A 23,279-nucleotide genomic window follows, 5' to 3' on the forward strand; every position below is an offset into this window, starting at 1 on the left:
CTCTCCTGCTGAAACCTCACTAATTAAAAATTAAAAGAACCTACAACGAGCCTTCTCGGGTCTGGTCCCAGGAATTTGGAACTCTCTTCTTCCATATATCTGTTCTAACCCTTCAACTCCTCATTCAAAAACAAGTCAAAGGGCTTCTCCTGATTAACCAGCTGCAACAATTGATCTGAAGACAAGATAACTAACTTTTTTAACTTACAGACAACAGGTCTATCTCATTCATTCGCATTTTCTGGGTGCAACCTATATCCTCTCTACATGTTCCACATGTTTGGTTTGCTCTTTCTGTAGCTGTACTAGTTAACTACAAATGTTTATTATGTTTGCTTTTTTAGTGACCTATTGTATCCTCTTTCTGCTGTACAGCACTCGGATACCCTTACGGGTCATGTTCACGCTCTATAAAACCTTTCGAAAAAATAAGTGGCAATGAAGAATAATATGTCTAATTATTTAAACAGAAGACTTTAAATACCCCACACTGTTAGATCTACAGCTACTGGTTCAAGTGATTTCGAAGAAAAAAAGGAGAGGAGGGAGGTAGACACTTCTTTGAAATTCATTAATTTTTAAATGTTGTTACTTTTTACTAGTCAGACGGAAAGTCGGCGGTCAGACTGCAGCACTCACCGGGGTTGCCGCACCTTCCATCTGCGAGGTACCAGGAAGGAAGGACTTTCCCAGCCTGTCTCCCGCCGCCGCACTCTCTGCCATTGAGTGCCGCCGCAGAGTGGAGACCAGGACTCGGGGACTCAGGGACCACATCCCCCAGCATCCATAGCGGCCGGAAGCCGCGCACCGCGTTTTGGCGCCAGGCAGCGCATAAACAGCAGCACCACCCCCCGCGTCACGGGAGCGCGCGGGAGCTGTCCGGGAGAAGCCCGGGACAAGGGCCGGACAGTCCAAGACAGTCACAGACAGGAAGAGGCAGGGCTGAGCCATACTCCTTGACATTTACCGGACTACTAGGATTTTGAAGACTTCTCCTCTGGTAAAGTGTTTCCTTGGTATATTGTTCACAGTCAAGCTAGTGGTGCCACTTACACCCCAGCCGCTTTACAGCTTTGGAAATTGTCGCTTGTTTTCACAATGCCTAACGGTGCAAAGGAAACATTCACACCGGGTTCAGGTCCTCTTGATAACTATTTGGTGAAAATGGTAAACAAAATAAACAGTGATCGAAGGGCCTCTCTGGGAAGGGATAGTCCCTCAAAAATCACTCAAGCTCTTCTGACTCCTGATAGAGTCCCCCGGAACATGTTACCTGTGATCCGGCCTCTATAGCTGTCTCCACGGTCACAGCCCAGGTCCACATGGATTCTTCAGCATCAGACATACATATAGTGAGTGAAAATAACGGTGAAGCCACCCCTGCTGCTAGACCAGTTAGAAACTGCAGGAAGCAACAAAGCAAAAGTGGGGGGATGCATTCTAAAAAAAGGGTTGACATCACTGAACAAGTACAGGTCAATCTAGATGAGCCTTCTAACGCACGGGTTGACAGAGATGTTGTAAACAGTTTATTAAGTTCTGAACAATTTTCCCAACTACTTTGCTCCTTGGAAGTCATGTTTGAAGCCAAACTAGAACAGTTTGTGCAACCTTTAGTTCGGAAACTTGACAGTGTGGCCGCCGAGGTTAAGAGGCTGGGAGGATTACTAGCAAAACATCAACAATCGGCCGATAGTAACAAACAGGTGGAGACGGGCATAGCAGGGCCAGCGCAGGTAGCTAGAGTAGCGCAGGTAGCTAGAGTAGAAAATCAACAACAATCAACTCACCCCCTAAATATTACCAATCCAGCTATACCAGTTACACCAGTGCCCACCTCCGCACTAAGTGCAGCTATTCCAGTAACAACAGGGTCTGATTTAGTATTCAAAAGTCATGGGGAAAGGAGAAGTAGACCTACAAATTTACCCTCAGCCTGTACCCCCTATGTTGTGATTCTAACAAATGTACCGCCTCAGGACAATCCTTCAGCCCAAACGCATAAGGAATCGCACGACTCCCTTAAGTACAAAACTGTCTCCTGGTTAAACAGGAATTGTGGATTCCCGACAAAATTTGCCCCTGATATTCTAAGTACCAGACGAGCGAACTGGATTGGGCCCTCTGGAAAATCCTGTAAAGGAGATTGTATAATAGTCAATTTTAGACACCCACTACACGTGGCTACTGTCTTGCTGAGGGCAGCTTCTTTGGCGCACGATGAAAATAGTATTCGGGTGCGTCCCCTCGGTTTCTTTTATAACCATCCCCCCAGAGGGCCCCCACATAGCACAAGATTGAGACCCTACACCCCCATGACGGCAGAGACGCCGTTTTTTCATCAGGGAACAGGATGAGAAAATTACTTCAATTATGGGCCTAATATCCCCACACAAAACAGATTTGAGGTATTTTCTTCTCTGGATATGTGTGACTGACGAGAGGCTAGCGAGGGAACTGGGGAAGAGTTTTGCATCGGTTTGGTACCTCAGGAATTAGTCCAACTACCTATGAATCCTAGTGCTAGTAACTGTACTCAAGTAATTCATGGTAATCCTAAGGGGTCAATGATTAAGATGTTAACCTGGAATGTAGCGGGTCTACGATCCAAGAGAGATAATACCTCTTGGCTAAGTTTTGTGAAACAATATGACATTATGGCTTTCCAGGAGACTTGGGATATAGAATGTGACTTCTGGATGGATGGTTTCACGTCATATTTTGTTCCAGCTTTAAAATCAGTGGCCGGGAGAGATATAGGGGGCTTGGTGGTTTTGGTTTCTGTGAACTTAAGAGGGTCAGTTAGCAGGATAAATTGTTCATCTAATAATTTTCTTATCCTGGAATTTAAACTTACTAATAATACGAAATTAATTCTGGTGAATTGTTATAACTCCCAGCAAGGGGACTCTCCGAATGCAAATTTGTTATGGTTATCGAATTTTTTAAACACATACACTTTAAAGCAAACCACTTTTTGCCAATATATTCTGTTAGGCGATTTTAATGTGCACTTATGTAGTCATAATTGTTTGTTAACTGGCATTGATGGGCCAGATTTTACATCCCCGCAACACTTTGAGCAATCAAGTAAGGGGGAAGCACTGGAGAAACTTTTATCTAACAATGACTTGTACGAACCAGGCTTCTTCGATCATAGCTCCCGTGTTCCCACATTCACAGGCAGGGAGAGTGACACAATAATTGACTACATATTCCTTTCCCCTGGCCTTTTAAAATACGTAGTCTCTTATAATGCTATACCGTCAATTTTTAGCGACCATAATCCAGTGGCAATTGAAATGGTAGATGGTTTCTCTTTTTTAAACACATCTACCCCTCACATGGCGGTGGTTGAAGTGAAAGCAAAAGATCAGGGGAGGAGGCTAAACTGGAGCAAGGTAATCCCAGACGAGTTTTTTAACACCATCACATTAAAGGCGGCTCTAGATTTAGAAATCTGTGGAGACCAACATTCTACGGGGGAGCAAGTAATATCCTCGTATGAAGCTATCTGTTCCAAAGTGGCTATAGAACTCACCACTAACAGCAGACCAGTCACTAATAGTTTAGCCATGGGTTGGTTTGATCATAAATGCACTAAATCCCATAATCTCCTCAAAAAAGCTCTCCAGGAGCGCCCAAGGAATAAAGTTCTGGTGGTACAGCTTAGACGAGAGTATAAAAGAATAGTGCAGGAAAGGAAAAATGAAATTAAACATAATGCCTGGGTTGAACTTATGGACAAAGCTACATTAAAAGATAGTGCAAAATTTTGGTCTATCATTAATATGCCCCTTTTTTCTAATATTAAAAATAATGTGCTGGAAACTAACATTGCGGAAGAGGATTGGCTGAGCCATTTTGAAAAGATCTATGGCAGCCACCTTGAACTAGAAATTTTTGTGGGTCAAGCCTCACAATCCTCCGCCACGCCAGTTAGGTTCCATATAGGGGAGGTTATTAAAGCAATTGATGAATCTGCAGGGAGGAAGGCTCCAGGACCAGATGGAGTCCCTGCGGATATGTACAAGGCCAATCCATTGTATTGGGCCAACATCCTGACAAATGTTTTTAATACCTCGGCTTGTGTAGGATTCCCTAAATCTTGGTCCCGGTCGAGTATTATCCCGGTGTTCAAGAAAGGCCAAAGGGCAGACCCTAGATGTTATAGGCCCATATCCTTGCTGGACTCCTCTATAAAAATTCTGGGGAAGGTTATCCTAGCAAGGATAACAGGGTGGGCCTCCGACAATAACATACTGTCAGATGCCCAATATGGCTTTAGAGCGGGGAGGAGTACGGAGGACCAATGTCTGAACCTCCATCTAATAATAGCCAAATACACCAAAGAGCCAGGGGCTCCATTTACTTGGGTTTTATGGATTTGTCCACAGCTTTTGACCTAGTTAATAGGTCAAAGCTGTGGACAATGCTCCTGGATTTGGGACTTGATCGGTCCCTCGTGTACTTCTTGGCCGAGCTCCACAAAGATCTGAATGCCTCCATTAGGATGATGACCGAGGGGAAATGTACGTCCAGCTTTAAGTCCAGTAGAGGGGTACGACAAGGATGCATATTAGCCCCTATGCTGTTTACATTACTCATAAACGCCCTGGAACAAAATCTGTTGGCAGCAACGCCGGACATTCCGCGTATGGGAGGTACCCCGATCCCGGTGCTCCTATACGCGGATGACGCTGTCCTTTTGGCCAGGACCCCTCTAGGTTTGCAAAGACTGCTGGATTTGTTTTGGGACTTCATGAAAAGCCTGGACCTGGTAGTAAACAACGGCAAATCACATGTTATGACGCTGGGGCCTGCAAAAAATAAAGTTAAGACCTTCTTTTGCGGTGGTGAAGAAATTTCAAGAGTGAAGGTATTTACCTACCTGGGAGTAGTATTCGACGATAAAAGTTCTTGGTCCCCCCAGCTTTTACTGAAGGCAAACTCAGCGAGAAATTCTTCAGCGGCAGTACTAGGTTTTGCCAAAAGGTTGGGAGGGAAGCCGGTAGAGGCAATATTAACAATTTATAAAGCCAAGACCATTTCTATCGTAAGGTACGGGGCGTCAATTTGGGGTTACATTAAAAACGATATGATCCAAACGGAAGAAAATAAATTCCTACGCTCTCTTCTTGGCCTTCCACATTCAACCGCTTCCTACTCAGTCCATCTTGAACTTGGGATTGGTTACATAGCAGATATAATTAAATTAGCCCCAATACTGCTATGGATCAAAATCTGGTTAAATTCGAACCTCTCCCTAAATCATAAAATCTTAAAGGACTGCATTAGGTTAGACAATAGGAACAAAATTCAGTGGTTGTCTAACATAGAAATGTTAGCTGCTTATATGGGGAGACCAGACCTTTTTTCTAACCCAGAATCCCTATGTAAGGCTGATCTTGAGTGGGTAAAAACCAACTTCATTAAGTTAAGGGAGGCTGAGCGGGAGGTAGCAGAACTCTGTAAATCCTCTGTCAGGGGGCATGTTTTGGTAACCCTGTCTCCAGCAATGCCACTATACCTGACAACAGTAACCAATCCTTTCCATAGATGGCTGTTGACAAAATTACGGTTTAACCAAATACATATGCTCCTATGGGACGTGGAGGGTTGGAGTAGACTTGAAGATGTTGCCCCTTGTAAGTGTGACGACTTTTCACCTCAAGACACCACGCACTTTATGTTTTTCTGCCCACTGTATAAACATGCCAGGAAAAGGTTTATCATTCCATTGTTAAAAAGTATGAACTTTATTCAGTGCAAGCCAGCCTTAATGTTTTTACAATTGGTAGAATCTCCATTAATTATGTTCTGTGTTGCCAGCTTTCTTGCAGCGTCTGTTAGAGAGGTCAGACAAAAAACTGTACAAGAGACTGATCCCCTCAATTAACAGACAATGAACTTGTATTAACTGCTTAGGTGGCTATGGTCGATTATGAATTTTTACTGTTAATTAATAGTTTTTATCTGTATAATAGTTATTTATAAGATTTTTAATATTATGTACATGTATAGCATACTTTTATGATTTTAACTAATCGAATAAAGTGGATTTGACTTGACTTGACTACTAGTCAGTATCAATACTTATATCTATCGTAATTTCATCCTTCCTCCCATAATATTCAGAGACAGCAGCCAAAGTATGTATGTATGTATGTATAAACCATTTTATAGCGCGCTCCGTTACTTGAGAGTATCCTGGCGCGGGTACAGGAGAGGCAGACAGCAGAACAAAAAGAAGGCATCTTAGCTTACACTCTTGAACAAATGTGTTTTCAGGTGTTTTTTGAATTCAGCCACTGAAGGCAAAGAGCGCAGATGGAGAGGGAGAGCGTTCCAGGCCCGTGCCCCGATCACAGAGATCGATTGGCCACCGAGTGTTGCTCGTTCGAAACGGGGAAGGTACAATTTGAACAGAGTGGAAGATCTGAGGGTAATGTGTGGGTATTGTCACCACAATTGTCTGTAATAAAGCTCACTTGGTCTGTCACAATTATATTTTAGTGAAACTATTTCTGCTTGTCTTGACCAATCTTTGTCAGTATATTCCGATGAACATTTAAAAGAGGAATAGGTCAAATTCTGTAAACATTATCCATCAATATACAGCACAAAAAGAAATTCTATAAAGCCTAACATCACAGCTCTCCCTGAGGTAACATTTGTCTTTAATTTGGTTCAGAAGCCAAATTCTGCAGCCATCCAATGGTAACAAACAGGATTCAAACACTGGTACAGCATACACAAAATAGCTCGCTTTCACAGGCCCATTTTCCTGCTGCTTGTACCTTAGAGCATCAGGAACCTGTCGAAATTAACAGTATCCATAAGAGAAGCAACTCTATTTCCTCTACTGACAAGAGTTTAGTTATTTTAGACGCGCAATTCAGTACACAAATTTTACTTGTGCCATAGAGTTAAGGCAATTCAACCCTCATTTCTAATTAAGACCTCATGGACTCACAGCCTCGTCACCTGCAAAACTGCTGGACAGAATGTTAGGTACATCCATGACTGGAATTGGTTCTTGGGCCTATTGAAGATCTTAATGACCCGACATCTAGTATCTCAATCGTATCTCCAGATGGGTCTCCCTTTCAAACTGATGCACACTTTCTTTGAGATACTTTCATAGGATTCTCTGGCATTTGCAAGGGTTTAGGTTTTGTGATTTTTCCACATGTTCTGAAGGGCAGTAGGCTTCGCACCCCAATAATGCTTCCATTACTGCCTGCATTCAATTTGGTAGGACTTCTGCAGCACAGTTGTAAATATGCCCCCAGATTCCAAAATGTGCCATAAGCGGTTTATTACAGGGTTTTCAATGCTGCTGTTATGTACGGCAGTGTCACAGTGTCCGATTCACCCAAGGGAAACGCCTCTACACCTTAAGAAATTAAGCTTTGATCTAAGTGGGACTGAAATCAGCAGAACCATCTAATTAAAAAAATGCGTTCAGCTCCTGGAATAGTTAGAAAAGTTATTGCTCCCTGTGCAGGCCATTTTACCATTGACATACACACAAATAACATGCATATCCACTTCCAACTCCTGCCTGGATCTCAGATGTTTTGCAGATAATAGCTTAGCTTTAGCTGATGTTTGTATCTGTGTTTTATATTATTTAAAAATACTGTTTCAAAAATGTATATCATGCGAATATGTAATATCTATTTACCAGAACGTACACCACACACGTTTGTAATTTCTGATTCCTAAACGTATCCTATTTGTTGACACTTTTCCCATTTTCTTTCAAAATATAGAGTGATCAGATGTCTAAAATTCTATAATCTGCCAAGTCCAGTACCACATTAGCACTTTTTCTTGTTCATCCTATTGATTTAGTAAATAGGTAAGCTTTATTTGCCAGACAAGTAGATTTCGGTGCTATTTTATCTCTTAAATAAGTAGATTTTTAAAAAACATTTACACATCCCTGGCCCTTTGCAAGGATGGGTATATGCCCAAGATCGATATGCATTAATATTATTAGCACCAATAAAACATCCTTTGTAAAAGAGACGCGACACGTGACGTTTTCGTTGGGAAATGTAATTGCATTCAAACAAAACGTAAAAACTGTCCATCTGAAGAGCTCACTAAAGTATACAAAAAAGTGAAGAATCGATTGCATTCATCTCAGACACTGGTAGTTCCTCAGACAGCATTCCAGTCCTATGTTATTGAGCACACCATGCCCCCTCAGTCTGGACCCAGACATATGCAAATCACTCTAAACCCTACTCCAAAGGAAACAGTCCAGCCAAACTGCCAGACCCTCCCTGAATCGGTATAAGCGAGCCAGGACCACTTTCCCCCTAGTTATGGCGCATCGGCCAGGTATATCTTGGTTCCAGTAACACAGAGTGGACGGGATCCACATCTGGGCATACCTGTCCCACCTTTTTTTGTGTACATAAATCTCTCACCCTTAGTGGGATGGGTATGCCCACTATGTCACTGGAACTAAGCCATAACTGATTTGCAAATGGCTGGGTTCAAACTGAGGTGCATGACGTGCAAAATAACGATGCACTGGGATGCAGTCCTGAATGATTACCAGTGGCTGAGGTTAATTCAAGCATTCAGTCTATCACTTTTTGTGTAAATTTCATCTGAGGAGCTCAGCAGCATTCCCAATGGATAATCAGAAGTCAGGTGCATGAGACTCCAACACTGACACAAGCAGCAGGTTGTTTTTCTTTTTTAAATGTTTTCCCTTATTGTCCTCTTTGCTGAGCTTTGAGTTCATCTACACCCCAGTATGGGGAGGAGTCAAACTTGTATGCAACTCACAATCACATTTTTCGAAATTATCTGTGTGGGTGCTTGCAGAATGGTTCCATCCAAATCTGGTCTACTCTTCTGCAAAGGTGCTATGGTGGAGTGAACAAGGAAGATGGTATTGGCATCTTGACCACATGCTGCAGGTCCACGCAGTTAAGGTAACTCAAGATGATGGAGTTTCTTTTACCAAAAATAAAATAACATGGGGTAACTGAGGCCCAGAGTAAAATGGCCAAACAAAGCACATGGCCAAATAATGACTATTAAATTAATGTTATGATGAGCAGGCCACGGTGCTGCTTTTCAAAGGGAAAGCTTCTTTCTTCTATTGCCTTTTGCTTCATTTGTATCCCTTTCTACTACATAACAATTTTTATGTAACCTTTTCCTGGTACCGGTTTGCTGGTAAAAACGTTTTAAAGCACTTTGTCATAACAATCTGCAACACTTAATTAAGCAACTAGGGGCCAGATGTAGGTAAATCTGAAATACCGATTTCTTAATAGCGAATGTTACCGATTCGCTATTAAGAAATCGGTATTTCCTATGTAGGTAAAGATTCGGTAAAAAATACTGAATCCTTAATATTCCTTATTACTGAATCGGTAATTGAGATTCGGTAATAAGGAATACCTACCCATTAATTTCTATGCGCTTGGAGGCTCATAGGAATGAATGTGAAGACATTCACTATTGGCGATTCGGTATTACCGAATCGCTAATAGCGGGAGCACTTTCAAGGGTGCCAGTGTGTCAAAAGGGCACCATGTTGCACCCCTGAAATGTGCATGTGTGCACATGTGGCGCTCATGCATGCCCTAAGGACATGAATGTGTGCAACATGGCACTTAAAAAAATACAAAAAAGTGATTTTTTAAAGGAGATCGGTAATTAACTCCAACTTGCATTTGGTGGTAATTACCGATTTCTTAAGACTCAAAAGCACTCTTTAATGTGCTTCCTACATTGCATTTAAGGAATCGGTAGAAATGCAAGAGCAATAAGGAATCGGTATTTACAGATTCCTTATTTACCGATTCCTTACCTACCGATTCCTTACCTACATTCGGAATGGCTAAATACCGGTCGGTAACGCTGAAATTTACCGAATTTCGGCGTTACCGACCGGTATTTAGCCACCTACATCTGGCCCCTGGTCTTTCAAACTTTGCGGTATACCTTTCACTCTCTGAAAACAGTATTACTTTGATGGCCTGTGGCAAACAAAATTCTTTCACTGGCTTAGTTTCCTCTATCATCCTTTATAAAGAGGAGTCTTCCATCTATAATATCAATTCTGCAAGTTAAAGCTTTCAAATCTCCATTGATGTCTTCTAAAGCAATAAGTTTCAATATCTGTAAGACTTTTTTTTCTTAGTGGTCACGTATTGTAGACAGTTTTAGCTCACCAGTATCCATCGATTGACTCTCCAAAGCTGCCGCAAAGCTTCTGGCTTTTGTGTTTTCTTTAGATTGTAGGACTTTCCTCTCCCAGTGTTTCGGGCAGGCTGAGACATACTAAAATAATCAAAGAAAAAGGAAACAATTTTTTGATGATCAAAAGCACCTTGGCCTAATCAAGATTCAGAGGGAGAAGAGCTCCGCACGGACAATGCCATCCATCCCCCTTGAAGACTTGCTCTCGAATCTCCCCAGGCCCTTGCTGCAAGTTTAAAAGGAAGTTTTTAAAGGTCAATGTTAAAACGTATATTCAGTTTAAGAAATGGGGCTTACAGAGTTTTCCGAACAGTGACCTCAAACTAACATTGTTGGGAACTTCCAGTGCACAGGAACAAGCCTGACACACACAGCAAAGAAAAAGAGATGAAGTGCCATTGGGAGGATAAGCAGTGGAAGAGGATACAAAAGAACTGTTTAGATTACTGTGGGGGGCTGGGGGGACAGAAGAACCCATGTAGGAAGTCTGGGTGCAGGTGGCTGTTCAACAAAGTATGAGGATTGGTGCACGGGGATTTATTAGAGGATGAGAATCAACTCCGGAATCACAGGTCACGGAAATTACTCCTGGGATTCAGGGGGAGTGGGTAGGACCTTAACTAGTCTATAGTAACCAAGGGAAACAAGACACCTGCAAAGGTGTTGTCACTCCAGCAATGCAGCAAACCTGTGTGTGAAGTTACTAATCAATGACACAAGGTAGACATCTAATGCCGACTTTCTTCACCTTTGACATCAGTGGTTAAAAGTCAAGAAAATCTCTACAAAGAGGTGGTTGGGGCGGAGCGAAACACAGTCGGGCACAGAAGCTTAAAAATTAGCAATGCCCACAAATATATACTTACTTAAATTTAAACAGCTATGCAATTAATTTCCAAATTTAGAACAGAATACAGATACGTACAAGGAAGAAAACTAGATTGACTTAGACTTAACATTCTCTGAAATAAAACTTATACCTGTAGACACAGCATGGAGGCACTAAAGAAACCAACTAGGTACACCTGTGCACGTGTAAGCATATAGGATCACCAAGGTCCTTTGGGGCGAAGCATTCGGAGGTTGGATGGTGAGCATTAAGGCTGCTCTCCCAGGTAGGTGGCTTATGGCTTCTGCAGATTTCTTGGTTCCAATAAAAAGGCTTGGCATGCCTACAATCTCACTGGGTGCCAACTTACTTTGTCCCAAGGTAGCGCTCTTCAAACATACATAGTTCACAGAGTTGCTACGTGCAACAGGAAGACAGACTTGCCCGCAGTTTCTCAGATTAATAGGGCATACTGTGCTAAAATATTGAAAGTAATTGATGAGCCTCTCGGAAAGACACTGAGGATAGACACCCACAATCCTACTAGGGATAGGAGAAGGCCCAAACATTTACTGCTACCGGAAACCATTTGTTAACTTTTGGACTAATAGTTGCGAAGCGGAATGTGGCACAGTGGTTGAGAAATGCAAATACCCCAAAGCATAAGGAATGAACCCGGAAAGTAGATTGGTGAATGGCTGGTGAAAGAACGGTCTACACAGAAAAAAGGATGTCCCAACACGCTTGAAAGATATGGGAAATTTGGAGCAGTACATACAATAGACAATATTTGAAAGAGTAGAAATAGTATAAAGCATCAGGAGAAGGATGCACAAGGAAGGGCTGAGCGTGGAAATTAATAAGTAATCACTGTAACACAAATGGAACAAGTATATATATGCAATGTTCCATCAACATAAAAGTATTACAAATGTAACTAATTTATGGTTGCTTTAAAGACGCATACATTTTTGCAGTAGTTCAATATACCTCATGTATTGAAAGTAATTTTTAATGTACCAAGCTCAATAAAATAAAATAAACATTTGTGGGAGTGTTGGAAATGGCCCTTTTTGCATGGTTATCCCCAAACTTTTTGCTTCTTCCTCCTATTTTTTCCTGACTTGTCTGTGTTGGTTTTAGGACTCTGGGCACTTTACCACTGCTAATCAGTGCTAAAGTGCATATGCTCTCTGTGTAAATTGTGTTATGGATTGGTGTTTCCATGATTGGGTATTTGATTTACATGTTAGTCCCTAGTAAACTGCACTGAGTGTGCCAGGGCTGTAAACCAAGTGCTACTAGTGGGCCTGCAGCACTGATTGTGCCACCCACACTAGTAACCCTAAAAAGGTAAACTCAGACCTGCCATTGCAAAGTCTGCACGCAGTTTGTAACTGCCATGTCGACTTGGCGAGTGCCCACACTTGCCAGTCCCTAACCTTCCCTTTTCTTACATGTTAGGCACCCCTAAGGAAGGCCCAAGGTACACCTGTGGTCAGGATGCAGTGTATGTGAAAGGTAGGACATGCCCTGGTGTGTGTGGCATGTCCTGATAGTCAAGTACAGCTCATTTCGCTTTTCACTATTGTAAGGCTACCTGTTTCCCATAGGACAGAATTGGATGTTTGTTTGTAACATCTTATAAACATAACTGGCCCTGGGAACTAGGTAAGAAAATAAAATTTAGTATGCCTGAACTCAGAATCTAAAGATGCATCTTTTAGTGAAAGGGATTTTTACTTTCTGTGTTTGAAAATACCACTTTTAGAAAGTAGGTATTTTCATGATTAGTCATCCCATGTGTCTCTACTGGAATGTGGATTGCCTGCCTGGGTTTTGGATGACCGAAGGCTGGGGGAGCAGGAGGGGCTTCAGATAGTCTAGGTGGGTCAGGAAAGGGCTGTATGGACCTGAGCTGCGATGGGGAAGTGGGAGGAGATTTCCTTGCACCTTAAAGGGCCTGGTCTGCCTCTGACAATGCCATCTCCACCTCTTGCCAGGAAATCACACCAGATAAGGCAGAACTGGTTCTGGTTGGGCACATACACTCTGCCTTAGAGATCATAGGATTTTGGGACATAAATATTGGGGCCCAGACCCCTGAACTTTAGAACTCCTTTGGATCAAGAAGACTGACAAGAAGAAGAACTGGAGAAGCTGTGAGGAGGATCTACCACTTTGCTGTGTGCTTTGCTGTGTTGGCCTGCAGTGGCTGCTTCTGTCTTGGGCAGTGAAAGGACTGGACTGAACTTTCTGCAATCTGCTTTGTGAGTGTCTCCAAGGGCTTGAGGTAGAGCTTGCCCCCTGTTCAAGAAGTCTCAGGAACAACAAAGACTTCAAACTCTTCTGCCCGCAGCACTGGGGACTGTGTGTTTTATGCTGTAACAGAGGAAAAGCAACTCGACGACTTCTACGATGCCGCTGCCAAATCCGTGTCCTGACGGCACTGCAGAGGGCACTGCCGCAACGCTGCACCGCGACCCTGGTCTCAACAATGACGCCTGCTGACACCGCCACCGAGCCGTTGCCCGCACCGCCTTGTTTCACGACGACGCCTTGGTATTCCCAACGATGCCGCTCCATGCCGAAATAGAAACCGCTGGCCTCGAACCGTGGTTCGAGGGCAACGCTCTTAAAGTTACATGACGCACCGCCTCATCCCGCACTGCAGCCTTGGCCTGCCAGCGCCATCGACTCAGTTCGTCAGCCGACGACAGCGCTTCAGCAACGACAACGCCGCTGCTTGCACCGTGACCTGCTAGCACCGTGACGACATCGCCTTCATCTAGCACCGCGACCCTGGTCTCACCGGCGACGCCATCTGACGCCGCCACCGAGCCGCTGCTCTCACCGTGAACTGAGGGCACCACATGCCACACCACTGCACTTCACACTGCAGCAACGACACCTGCCGACGCCAGCGCTCCTGACTTCAAGAGAGAGAAGATCGACCTGCAACGTGTGTGACTTCGAGGGCCCCAACGGCCCCTGCACCGACCTCCGGAACCGATGCCTGCGGACACCGTGTTTTTGGAACTCCACGAAAGGTTGCCGGTGCCCTGCATTTCTAAAAGGTACTGTTTGCAGGTCTTCCCGACCCTGTAGCTGGCCCGCAACGCCACGGTCAGCCAGAGCTGTTTGGATTTGTTTGCTCACAACGCCGTGATAGCCCAGGACGGAACTATCGACATCAAGGAACTGTTTTTAAAGCGTATTTTAATATCTGTAGATTTTTTAGTACTGTATTGTGGATTGTTATCGTTTTTGGTCTTGTATATAAATATTGGATATTTTTCTAAACTGGTGTGGTGTCCTGTTGTAGTGCTTACACTGTATTACTGTTGGTTATGTGCAAATGCTTTACACACTGACTCTAAGAAAAGCCTGACTGCTCGTGCCAAGCTACCAAGGGGGTGAGCAGGGGTTATTTTAGGAGTGTACCTTCCTTATCATGACTAGAGTGGTGGTTTCTGCCCGACTTTGGCACAAGCCCTAGCCGGCTAAATCCCATTTCTAACAAGGAAAAAATCCTTTTATAGAAAGGTGGTAGATGAATAATTTTTTCCTTAATCCCACAAAGAGGCTGCTTTGCATCAGTCAACAGTTTTATGGGATAACTATGTGGCTGGCAACTATTTTGCGTCTACTGCTAATCTGTTAATACTAAAATACCTTTTTGAGACTTGTTCGGTGATATATACTAAAAGCATATGGCATTCCTAGAGAGAGAATTGTGTGTATGATTGATGGAAGCAGATGGCATACTATTCAAATAGTCCCTGAGTGATGTGCAGCGCATGAATATCCCCATCGTGAACTGCGCTTTAGAAGAACTATGAGCATGAAGAGAATTACTGGGGAACAAGGATTAGAGACTATTACTATGCTAGGCATGAAGGACTTTGCTGAGGGTACAGAATTAGGAGGATTAACGAGCATGGAGAGATTAACTGAAGTAGACTGCAAGAGGAGGGATGCTGAAGGACAGAGGGCATGTGAGAATTACTGGTGGCAGAGAGGGGATGTGAAGAAGACCAGTGGAGTCAAGGGTTTGATGAAAGGACATTAGGATTGGTGCTTGCAGGGAGCATGCAGATCATTCCAGGCGTGGCTAGAGGAGGTTTGTGGGACATGAGGCGACGAAAGAAGGGGATTACTTGGAGCATTAACAGTATTTTTGGGACAGTGGGCATGAGAAGGTTTGCAGGGGTAGATGGCTAGAGGGTGTTTGCTGGGTGACACTGAGGACATGCTGTGTGGCAGATTTATGCTCTCAACCTTCACAAGGTCTAGTATCACAGGTGACAACTGTGACCCACAATTAACAGATTATTCTTTAGTACTCTAAAACTGAACATTATCTGTGCATTAATGGCATCGAAGGCTAACATACCTGGCTCAGCCTGACAACTAGTTAGGAGTCAAGGTTAAAAGGGTTCAGTTAAATAAGATTGTGAGATTACCCAATCTTGGCTGCGACAGACAACAGTCCAGGAACAGAGAAGTAATCAGCCGAAACCTTGGACAGATCCCACGACCAGAACATCAACCTCTTGCAAATAAGAATGTTGTGATCTCAAGTCCCATGAGTCACATGACAGTGATCCAAAATACAAGGAGCCACAGAACAACATGATCTAGGGTGCCACTGTACATCGTGATCTTTGACATTCTGAGCCACAGAACATGGTAAAAAAAGGGGGGGGGGGGGCTGCACGCCATCATGAGGTAGATAGAGACCAAGGATATAAAAAACAACCCTGCATCAGGAACCAGGATATCAAACCATGGTACACTGAGGTATCATAAACCACAGAAAATTTGTATCTTTCAAGCCAAAGGTCGGTAAAACTACATGGATGACATATTTAATTAAAGGTTTGTCAGATAGTTTTATCTCAATATAAGGGAAACTGTGGAATTTTTTACGTCTATAAAAGAACTGATGAGTGTAATAAACATTCATATCAACAATTGTGAAATGGTTAAAGTGCGAGTGCAATAGGTCTACGGCATCTCGCCATCATTTGAACGGTCGCGGTCATCGAGGGAAAATGCAGGAGACAAGTGGAGATTTAGAAATACAAATCTGCAGCTGTATTTATGATCGACTCTGTATTTGTACTGAACAACTATGAACGCAAATATTCACCATAGAACCTAAGAAAATCTAAAGTTATATCTGGACACATCTAAATAAAGTACTGATATGTAGGCACTATTTTATAGGGATTTCCTCCTAACAATCTGTGTATTTAGGTTGATTGGTACTTGACAGCAGGTGGGGCTACCACTTAAGCATACTAACCCTAATCCCAAAACAAAACATAAGAACGTTTTTTACCATTGAAGGTCTTGAGGAAGGATGAACAATCATAAATTTCCACCGAAACGTGTGTCAACCATTTCCAAAGTCCCTAAACTACCACAGGAATCAAGAACGTGTGTCAACCATTTTCAAAGTCCCTAAACCACCACGGGAGTCCAGAAGTCTGGCTGCCCCCTTACTCTTTAGCAAGCCAAAGTGTCTCAGTAAGGTTCCTCAGGATTTGGCTCTTAGCCCCAATGTTTAACATCTATAGGTCTCCCTTTGCTTATTTGGTGGAATCTTTTGGGGCTAAAATAATTTCCTGCAATGATGATATACAGAATATCTTTCCTTTTGGTAATGGATTACCTATCAAGCAGGATGCTATCCAATCTTGCCTTTCTGCAGTTTTTTGCTGGATGAGCCATAATCAACTGAAGTGTAATACCGAGAAGACTGTGGTTCTCAGTGTGGTATACAACTTTGATGTCAATCTGAAAGTGCACTGCCCAGATGGGGCTTTCCCACCCAATACTCAACTTGACATGGTAAAAACTTGGGTATATAATTTGACAAAGATATGTCATTCCATAAGTAATTCAACTCAGTGGTTAGGGTGTGATTTGGCTTCTTACGTATGTTGAAAACATTTCCGCATTTCCTATAATTTCCAATTAAGATTACAGTGATTTTGGTTCCGGTCATGTCCAGACTGGACTATGCCAATGCTTTATATGCTGGTCGGCCTCAATATTGGTGAGGACATTATAGACTCTGCACAGGGGCGGCTCTAGGCTCATGGCGGCCCTGGGCAGGGAGTGTAGGTAGGGAGCCCCGGAAGAGGGGGTCCGGGCGGGGCGGAGTGCGGAGGCCAGAGAAGGGTGTTTGGAAGTGGAACAGAGCCAGAGGCCACCAAATCCCTGCCAGGGGCCGCCACGCAAATATGTATCTATCCTCGGAGGATTATTATATTAAAGATATATATTGGCGTGGTGGCCCCTGGGGTTTGGTGGCCCTGTGCAGGTGCACAGCTTGCATATGCATAAGGCTGCCCCTGCTCTGCAGAATGCTGCTGCCAGGCATGCTCAATCTTCCTAGAAGAGAGCAGGTCACCCAACATCTGTGTAATTTGCAATAGCTCCCCGTTAACAAGCAGATATTATTTAAGACCTCTCTGTTAATACACAGAGCATTGCATAACTCAGGACCAGCCTACTTATCCTCCAGGATTTATTACTATAATCCTGTGATAGCCATCTGGCCACAATTACAAGGGTTCGTCTTGCTAAAGCTGGTGGTCGTTCCTTTTGCATTTTGGGTCCGCTGGGATGGAACATTCTTCCTTTGGAACTGTGGCAGATCGACAAGGAAGGCTTTTTTAGTCAAAAGCTCAAGACATGGCTTTTTATTCAGTAGCTGCTTGTGATGATGTTGTGTTATGCCATACAATGACATATCAATAATATTGCAAAAACAAATATCAACAAATATCAACAATATTGTACATAATTAAGAATGTTTGTGGAGGGGTTACTACACTGCTTCCATTCTCTCGTATGTGTGCCTCACTGCAAAGTGCCGAGACCCTGTTTTTAGTAGCTGTGCGCTAAATAAATCCTCATACATAAACATTCAACAATTGTGAAAGAGATAAATGATATTCTCCTTGTTTTGGTATTGCAGGAACGGTTGGTTGTGAATCATGTAAAGGAGTGCTGGGTGTGTGTATGAGGCTGCCAGAATTGTATGTTTGTCAGGTTTTTTAATCTGTTTTGGGGTTGTGACTAATGGATTGCATTTTGTACCTTAAAAAGTCAAATGAAAATATAATGTATGATATATATTTTTGATTCGACATTTGAAATCTATGACATCATAAATAAAAGTGGTTTTATACTTCCAAGAAGCAATTAAGAAATTCATATTTTTGATCAAATATATGATGATTGGGTCAATGATTATCTGTTGATGTGTTATGGAACTGAAGGAATACAGGTGCAGCGGGAATGGTCTGTGATATATTCATCTCATCACGACCTCCAGTAAGCTATCGTTTGCACACCTAAACATTATGTGACTCTCATGGTGAAATATTAATAAAAGTAGTGTGATTAAACATCGAATAATATACACAGAGACAGCTTATGTTTAACTGTATTTACAGTAGTGCGTGTTTCCTGCGACATTGAAAAGATTACTATAGCGCAAGTCCAGTGAGAGTTCAGTAGAAACATCTGAAAAACGGACCTTACATGAATAGTTTTTCAAATTTGGTGTTAAGTTTTCTTATAGAAATTAAGCTTGTAAATACATCCAGTTACTCGGAACAGTAGAAAATACAGACTGTTTAGTATAGCTAGGAAAGCCCTGCTACCAAAAGCTGGGAATTTTTCTTAGCTGTTTCCATGCTGTGCCAAGCTTATGCTATAGTGTCACTGGGCCCATTTATCTTATTAAACCCTTTATCTCCTAACACTACACTACAGGTTCATTTACTAGGTCCTCCAATGGATCTTGTTTCATTTCAATTATTACTGCTAGACCAAATCTCCTGAAGAAATTCAGACGGACCAAGATCATACAAACCAATAATTCAGTCAAAGCTATGCAGAATATTAACATTAGTACCTGCTGTCCAGAGATCTCTTTATTAGAATTCCCATCCCTCATTAATAACCCAATTGGTATGCACAATCAATTATTGGTGACAACTTATGGAGAGTCAGAAACAAGATTTAGTTAAAGTTAGATTTTTAATCGGAGTGTAAAAGGACCGACTACATCAATATCAGGCATTTAAGATCTCAGAGTACATGATAATCAAATCACATTTTGTGATTGACATTAATTACCAAAGCTCTGGAAAAGTTCAGGACAGGGCAAGAACCATTACAGCTCAAAGGTACTCTCTCATGAGGGAAAGAAGTCTGGAAATAGTGCACACAGTGAATGCTTCAGTCCAAAAGTACAGCCAGTAGAGTCCGCAAGGAAGTATGGAGAAGTGATGTGGAAGGGTGTCTCTCCAACAGAAAAAAACAATAATATGGCAACTCTTCTCCATCACATCAATGTATAATATAATCTTCACGTTCAGGAGTGACACCGCCAGGGCCACCTCATCTTGTCAGACCACTCAGTCCATTGGTTAGTTCATGTAGGGAGACTGTCATGCAGCAGAAAGAAGACACATATTATAGCAAAAATGAGGTGATCATCACGTAAGCTGTCAAACCATTTATTATATATAACTTTCAAACAATAGCCCTTTTGCAAAAGCCCATGAGTAAGTTCAAGAGGAAAGTTTTTCATGGCAGATGTTCCGAAAGAAGCGAAATTGTTGCAAACAGATCTCATATGCAAATGGGAACTCTCTTAATAAGACATCGTTTCATGGCGGCCAGCTAGAGAGTCGGTCGCGGGTGCCTGAGGGAGAGGTGGCGTGTTAGGGCAGAAGTGCGGAGCCTCTACACGGGCAAAAGTGCGTGCAGAGAAGTGATAACATCAAGGCAGGTCTTATCTGAAGTGAAGTAGTTTTGGAGCCGAAATCGTTGCGGAGAGCTGCGGCGGCAGCAGTGGTGCATGGCGGCGCGGGATACGATACGATCACCCGACCAGGAGGGGGAAGAGGCGGGGCCGCCTACAGAGCTTCCAGCGGGGAGCAAGCTGTGGAATAGAGCAGCAATTGAGGTAGGGAGGGGAAGGAAAGCGGCGGCAAGAATCCAGTTTCGTGCTGTGGGGGCCTCGGGCAGGTCCGGAGGTAGCCCCAAGGAAGGAGAAGGAGGAAAAGCGGAAAAAGCCTCGCTAAGCATTTTGCAGCAAATAGTCAGGGAGGTAAGGAGGCTGAGGAAGGAGGGTTAGCTCAATTGATTGTAAGAGTCAAGAACACTGGAATAGCTGCAGCAAAGAAGCAAGATGCCGCCAGGTACATTTTGAGAAGTGCTGAGAGGGGGTCAGGAGAGGTGAAGGTAGGAACTACACACAAAAAAGAAGCTGGAGACTGGAGCACTAGGGTGCAGAGAGAGGGTAATAAAGGAAATATAGGGGTAAAATCAAAGACCACAGCGAAAAAATATACTAGGCAAGGGAGCAAGGTAGTTATACCGGATAGGAAAATAAAAATTACCCCTCGCTAAATTCTTTTTTTAAAACGCTACCCAAAACATTGATACTACAGAGGGACCCCACCCCTGCCCCGCCAGCTACCCCAGAAACACACAAGGGCGATAGTGCTAGCTGGAGTTTATTAGATTGGTCAGACCACTTGACCCCAAACAGATATCAATTGTTGGAGACAGATATGGAGGAAGAAAAGCAGGACGTGGTTAAAGAGATAGATGCGCGGGAGGGTGCGGGAGGGACCATTGATTTTGCAAGAGAAAATTCCCCTTCCCACGAAAAACTGAGTACTAGGGGGGAGCTAAATGGTGGCGAGCTAAATGGTGGCGATTTGCTACTCATGAGCCCTCCAGCGTTTGGAGATTTAGATCTCTCAGTCATTGCTCTTCTAAAGAAGCTGGATTTGGATGTTCATAGGGGCTTCGAGGAGTCAAAGGCGAATCAGGAAGGGATTAGAGAGATATGTGGCAGTCTGGAAGCCAAATTTGATGAGTTGAACTTGCGTACGACAGCTCTTGAATTAGAGATGAGGGAGATCAGAGAGAAAGTTGAGGAGAACCATAAGGAGCTGGAGAATGTTAGATCCAGGGAAAGAGAGTACGAGGAGCAGTTAGAAAGATTGGAAAATATTTGAAAAAGTCCTCAGGAGCTATCTCCTCACCAGGAGAAGAAAGAATTTAAATTGGGCATGTTATGAAAGGGGGTAGTCTGACTGAATTAAAATGTTTGTCGTGGAATGTAAACGGTCTTCGAGTCAAGTCAAGGAGGGATTTAATTTTGAAGTATTTGAGAGATCTTTCAGTTCATATTATGATTTTGCATGAGACCCACTTAACTGGGGAAGAAAGTAAGCAATTGTTGGCGTCACAACGCTGGTTAAGTCATGTTTTTTATACACCCCAAGTCGCTGTCAAAAAAGGTATTGCGTTGCTGGTTAGGCAAGGGGTAGATTGTGTAGCTGAGGCCGTGGTGGCAGATGTTAAGGACAGATGGTTGATTGTGAGCCTCAAGATAAAAGACCTGCTGTATAATATTATAGGTTATTACGGTCCAAACCAAGATGATGTGGGGCCCTTAGATGAACTGGTGAGGGAATTAATAGGCCTCTCGGGAAAAATTATTTTTGCTGGTGATTTCAATACAGTGTTGGATCACAAGTTAGATCGATCCTCTAATAGCAGGGCGTTAGTAAATGTGAAAATGTCGAATAGGGTGAAGGATTTGATGGGCCAACTAGGGCTCTGCGATGTTTGGAGAAAAAGGTCCGGCCAGCTACTAGGGTACACCTATTATAATAAAAAGTATAGTCATAGCTCACGGATTGATTATATTTTGATAGATCTCGGGTTGGCGGACAATGTGACCCAGATAGCCCATGTAGGGGTTCATTTATCGAATCATTCGGCGGTTACTGTGGCTTTAAAGATACAAAGCGGTAATGTGGGTTCAGTCTGGAGGGTGGATCGTACAGTTTTATATGACCATGAAGCTTTGGAGAACTTAAGTAAGGAATTGGAAATTTTTGGGGAGAAGAATGTGGGGTCAGCCAAAATCGATATAGTCTGGGAGACATGTATGGCTTTTCTTCGGGGAAGACTAGGAGCATTGGGAGCAGGTAAAAGGAGAGCCTATTTCAATAGAATAGATGTTTTGGAGAAAGAAATGCACGAGGCAGACATAGTGAGCTTAGGGGGCCTCGAGCCAGAGGGAAGGTTGGTTCAGGAGCTGATTGAGCTAAAAGGAGAATTGACAAGGGTGTTAAGTCTTAGAGTTAAGGAGAAATGGGAGGCCAGCCAATTGGCACATTTTGAGTATGGAGAAGGGACAGGTAAACTGCTGGCGTGGAAAGCGAGGAAAGATCAGGTTCGAAATTTGATCAAGGAAATGAAAGTGGGGGAGCAATTGGACACTGATAATAAGGATATTATGGGAGCCTTTCACAGGTATTTTGAGGAAGTCTATAGGGAAGACCTTGAACCAGACACCCAGGCAGTAGACAACTGGGTTAAGGTGTTGAAACCAGTATCAGAAGAATTTCGAGATGTTATAAATCGCGAGATCTCGCAGGGAGAAGTGGAATCGGTAATTAAGCAAGTAAAGAAAGGGAAGGCTCCGGGTCCAGATGGGCTTCCTGCCGAGGTTTATAAAGCTTTGTTAGTGAGTTTAACGCCTATACTGACCCAAGTGTTTAACGATGTTTTTTTCCGAAGGGCTGCACTTCCGCAATCGTGGAATGAGGCGAACATTATAGTACTGCCAAAACCTGGGAAGCCGCCGAAGTATTTGGAATCATACAGACCAATTTCACTTTTAAATTGTGATTATAAGCTCTTTGCGAAGATTATGGCGGACAGGCTTGGGAAAGTTGTCTCTCACATAATACATGAAGATCAGAAGGGCTTTATTAAGGGCAGGTATTTGAAGGAGTTAACTTTCTCTCTTATAGGGAGTATAGATGTGGCCTCCACCCATAATCTTCCCTTGGCGGTCATCGCGCTGGATGCCGCCAAGGCGTTTGATCGGGTAAATTGGACATACCTAAAGGCTTTGATAAAGCATCTCAACCTGGGTACATATTTTAGCACGGCTCTGGCGCTAATATATCAAGCTCCTACATCTAAGGTACTAGTGAATGGAACATTAACTCAGCCAATAAAAATAATGAGAGGTACAAGACAATGGTGCCCCCTTTCCCCCCTTTTATTCGATCTCTACATTAAAACCCTAGCCTGCAGAATCAGAGAGGCAGAGAGGATCCCTTCTTTTAAATTCCAGGGATGGGCA

At 43.1% G+C, this 23,279-nt stretch overlaps 1 protein-coding gene across 3 annotated transcripts in view; it reads right to left on the minus strand.

The window, feature by feature from the left end:
• The window catches only part of ATP13A2 (ATPase cation transporting 13A2), an 831,233-nt gene that overhangs the window by 774,765 nt on the left and 33,189 nt on the right, over nucleotides 1–23,279 (minus strand). For all 3 annotated transcript variants that reach the window (XM_086921931.1, XM_086921933.1, XM_086921932.1), the window contains exon 3: nucleotides 10,212–10,320. In XM_086921931.1, the coding sequence (XP_086778057.1) occupies nucleotides 10,212–10,221 (10 nt within the window). In that variant the 5' untranslated portion in view covers nucleotides 10,222–10,320. The remainder of the gene's footprint in view (nucleotides 1–10,211; nucleotides 10,321–23,279) is intronic.

This window comes from Lissotriton vulgaris, chromosome 5 (genome assembly GCF_964263255.1).
Source record: "Lissotriton vulgaris chromosome 5, aLisVul1.2, whole genome shotgun sequence".
Taxonomy (NCBI): domain Eukaryota; kingdom Metazoa; phylum Chordata; class Amphibia; order Caudata; family Salamandridae; genus Lissotriton; species Lissotriton vulgaris.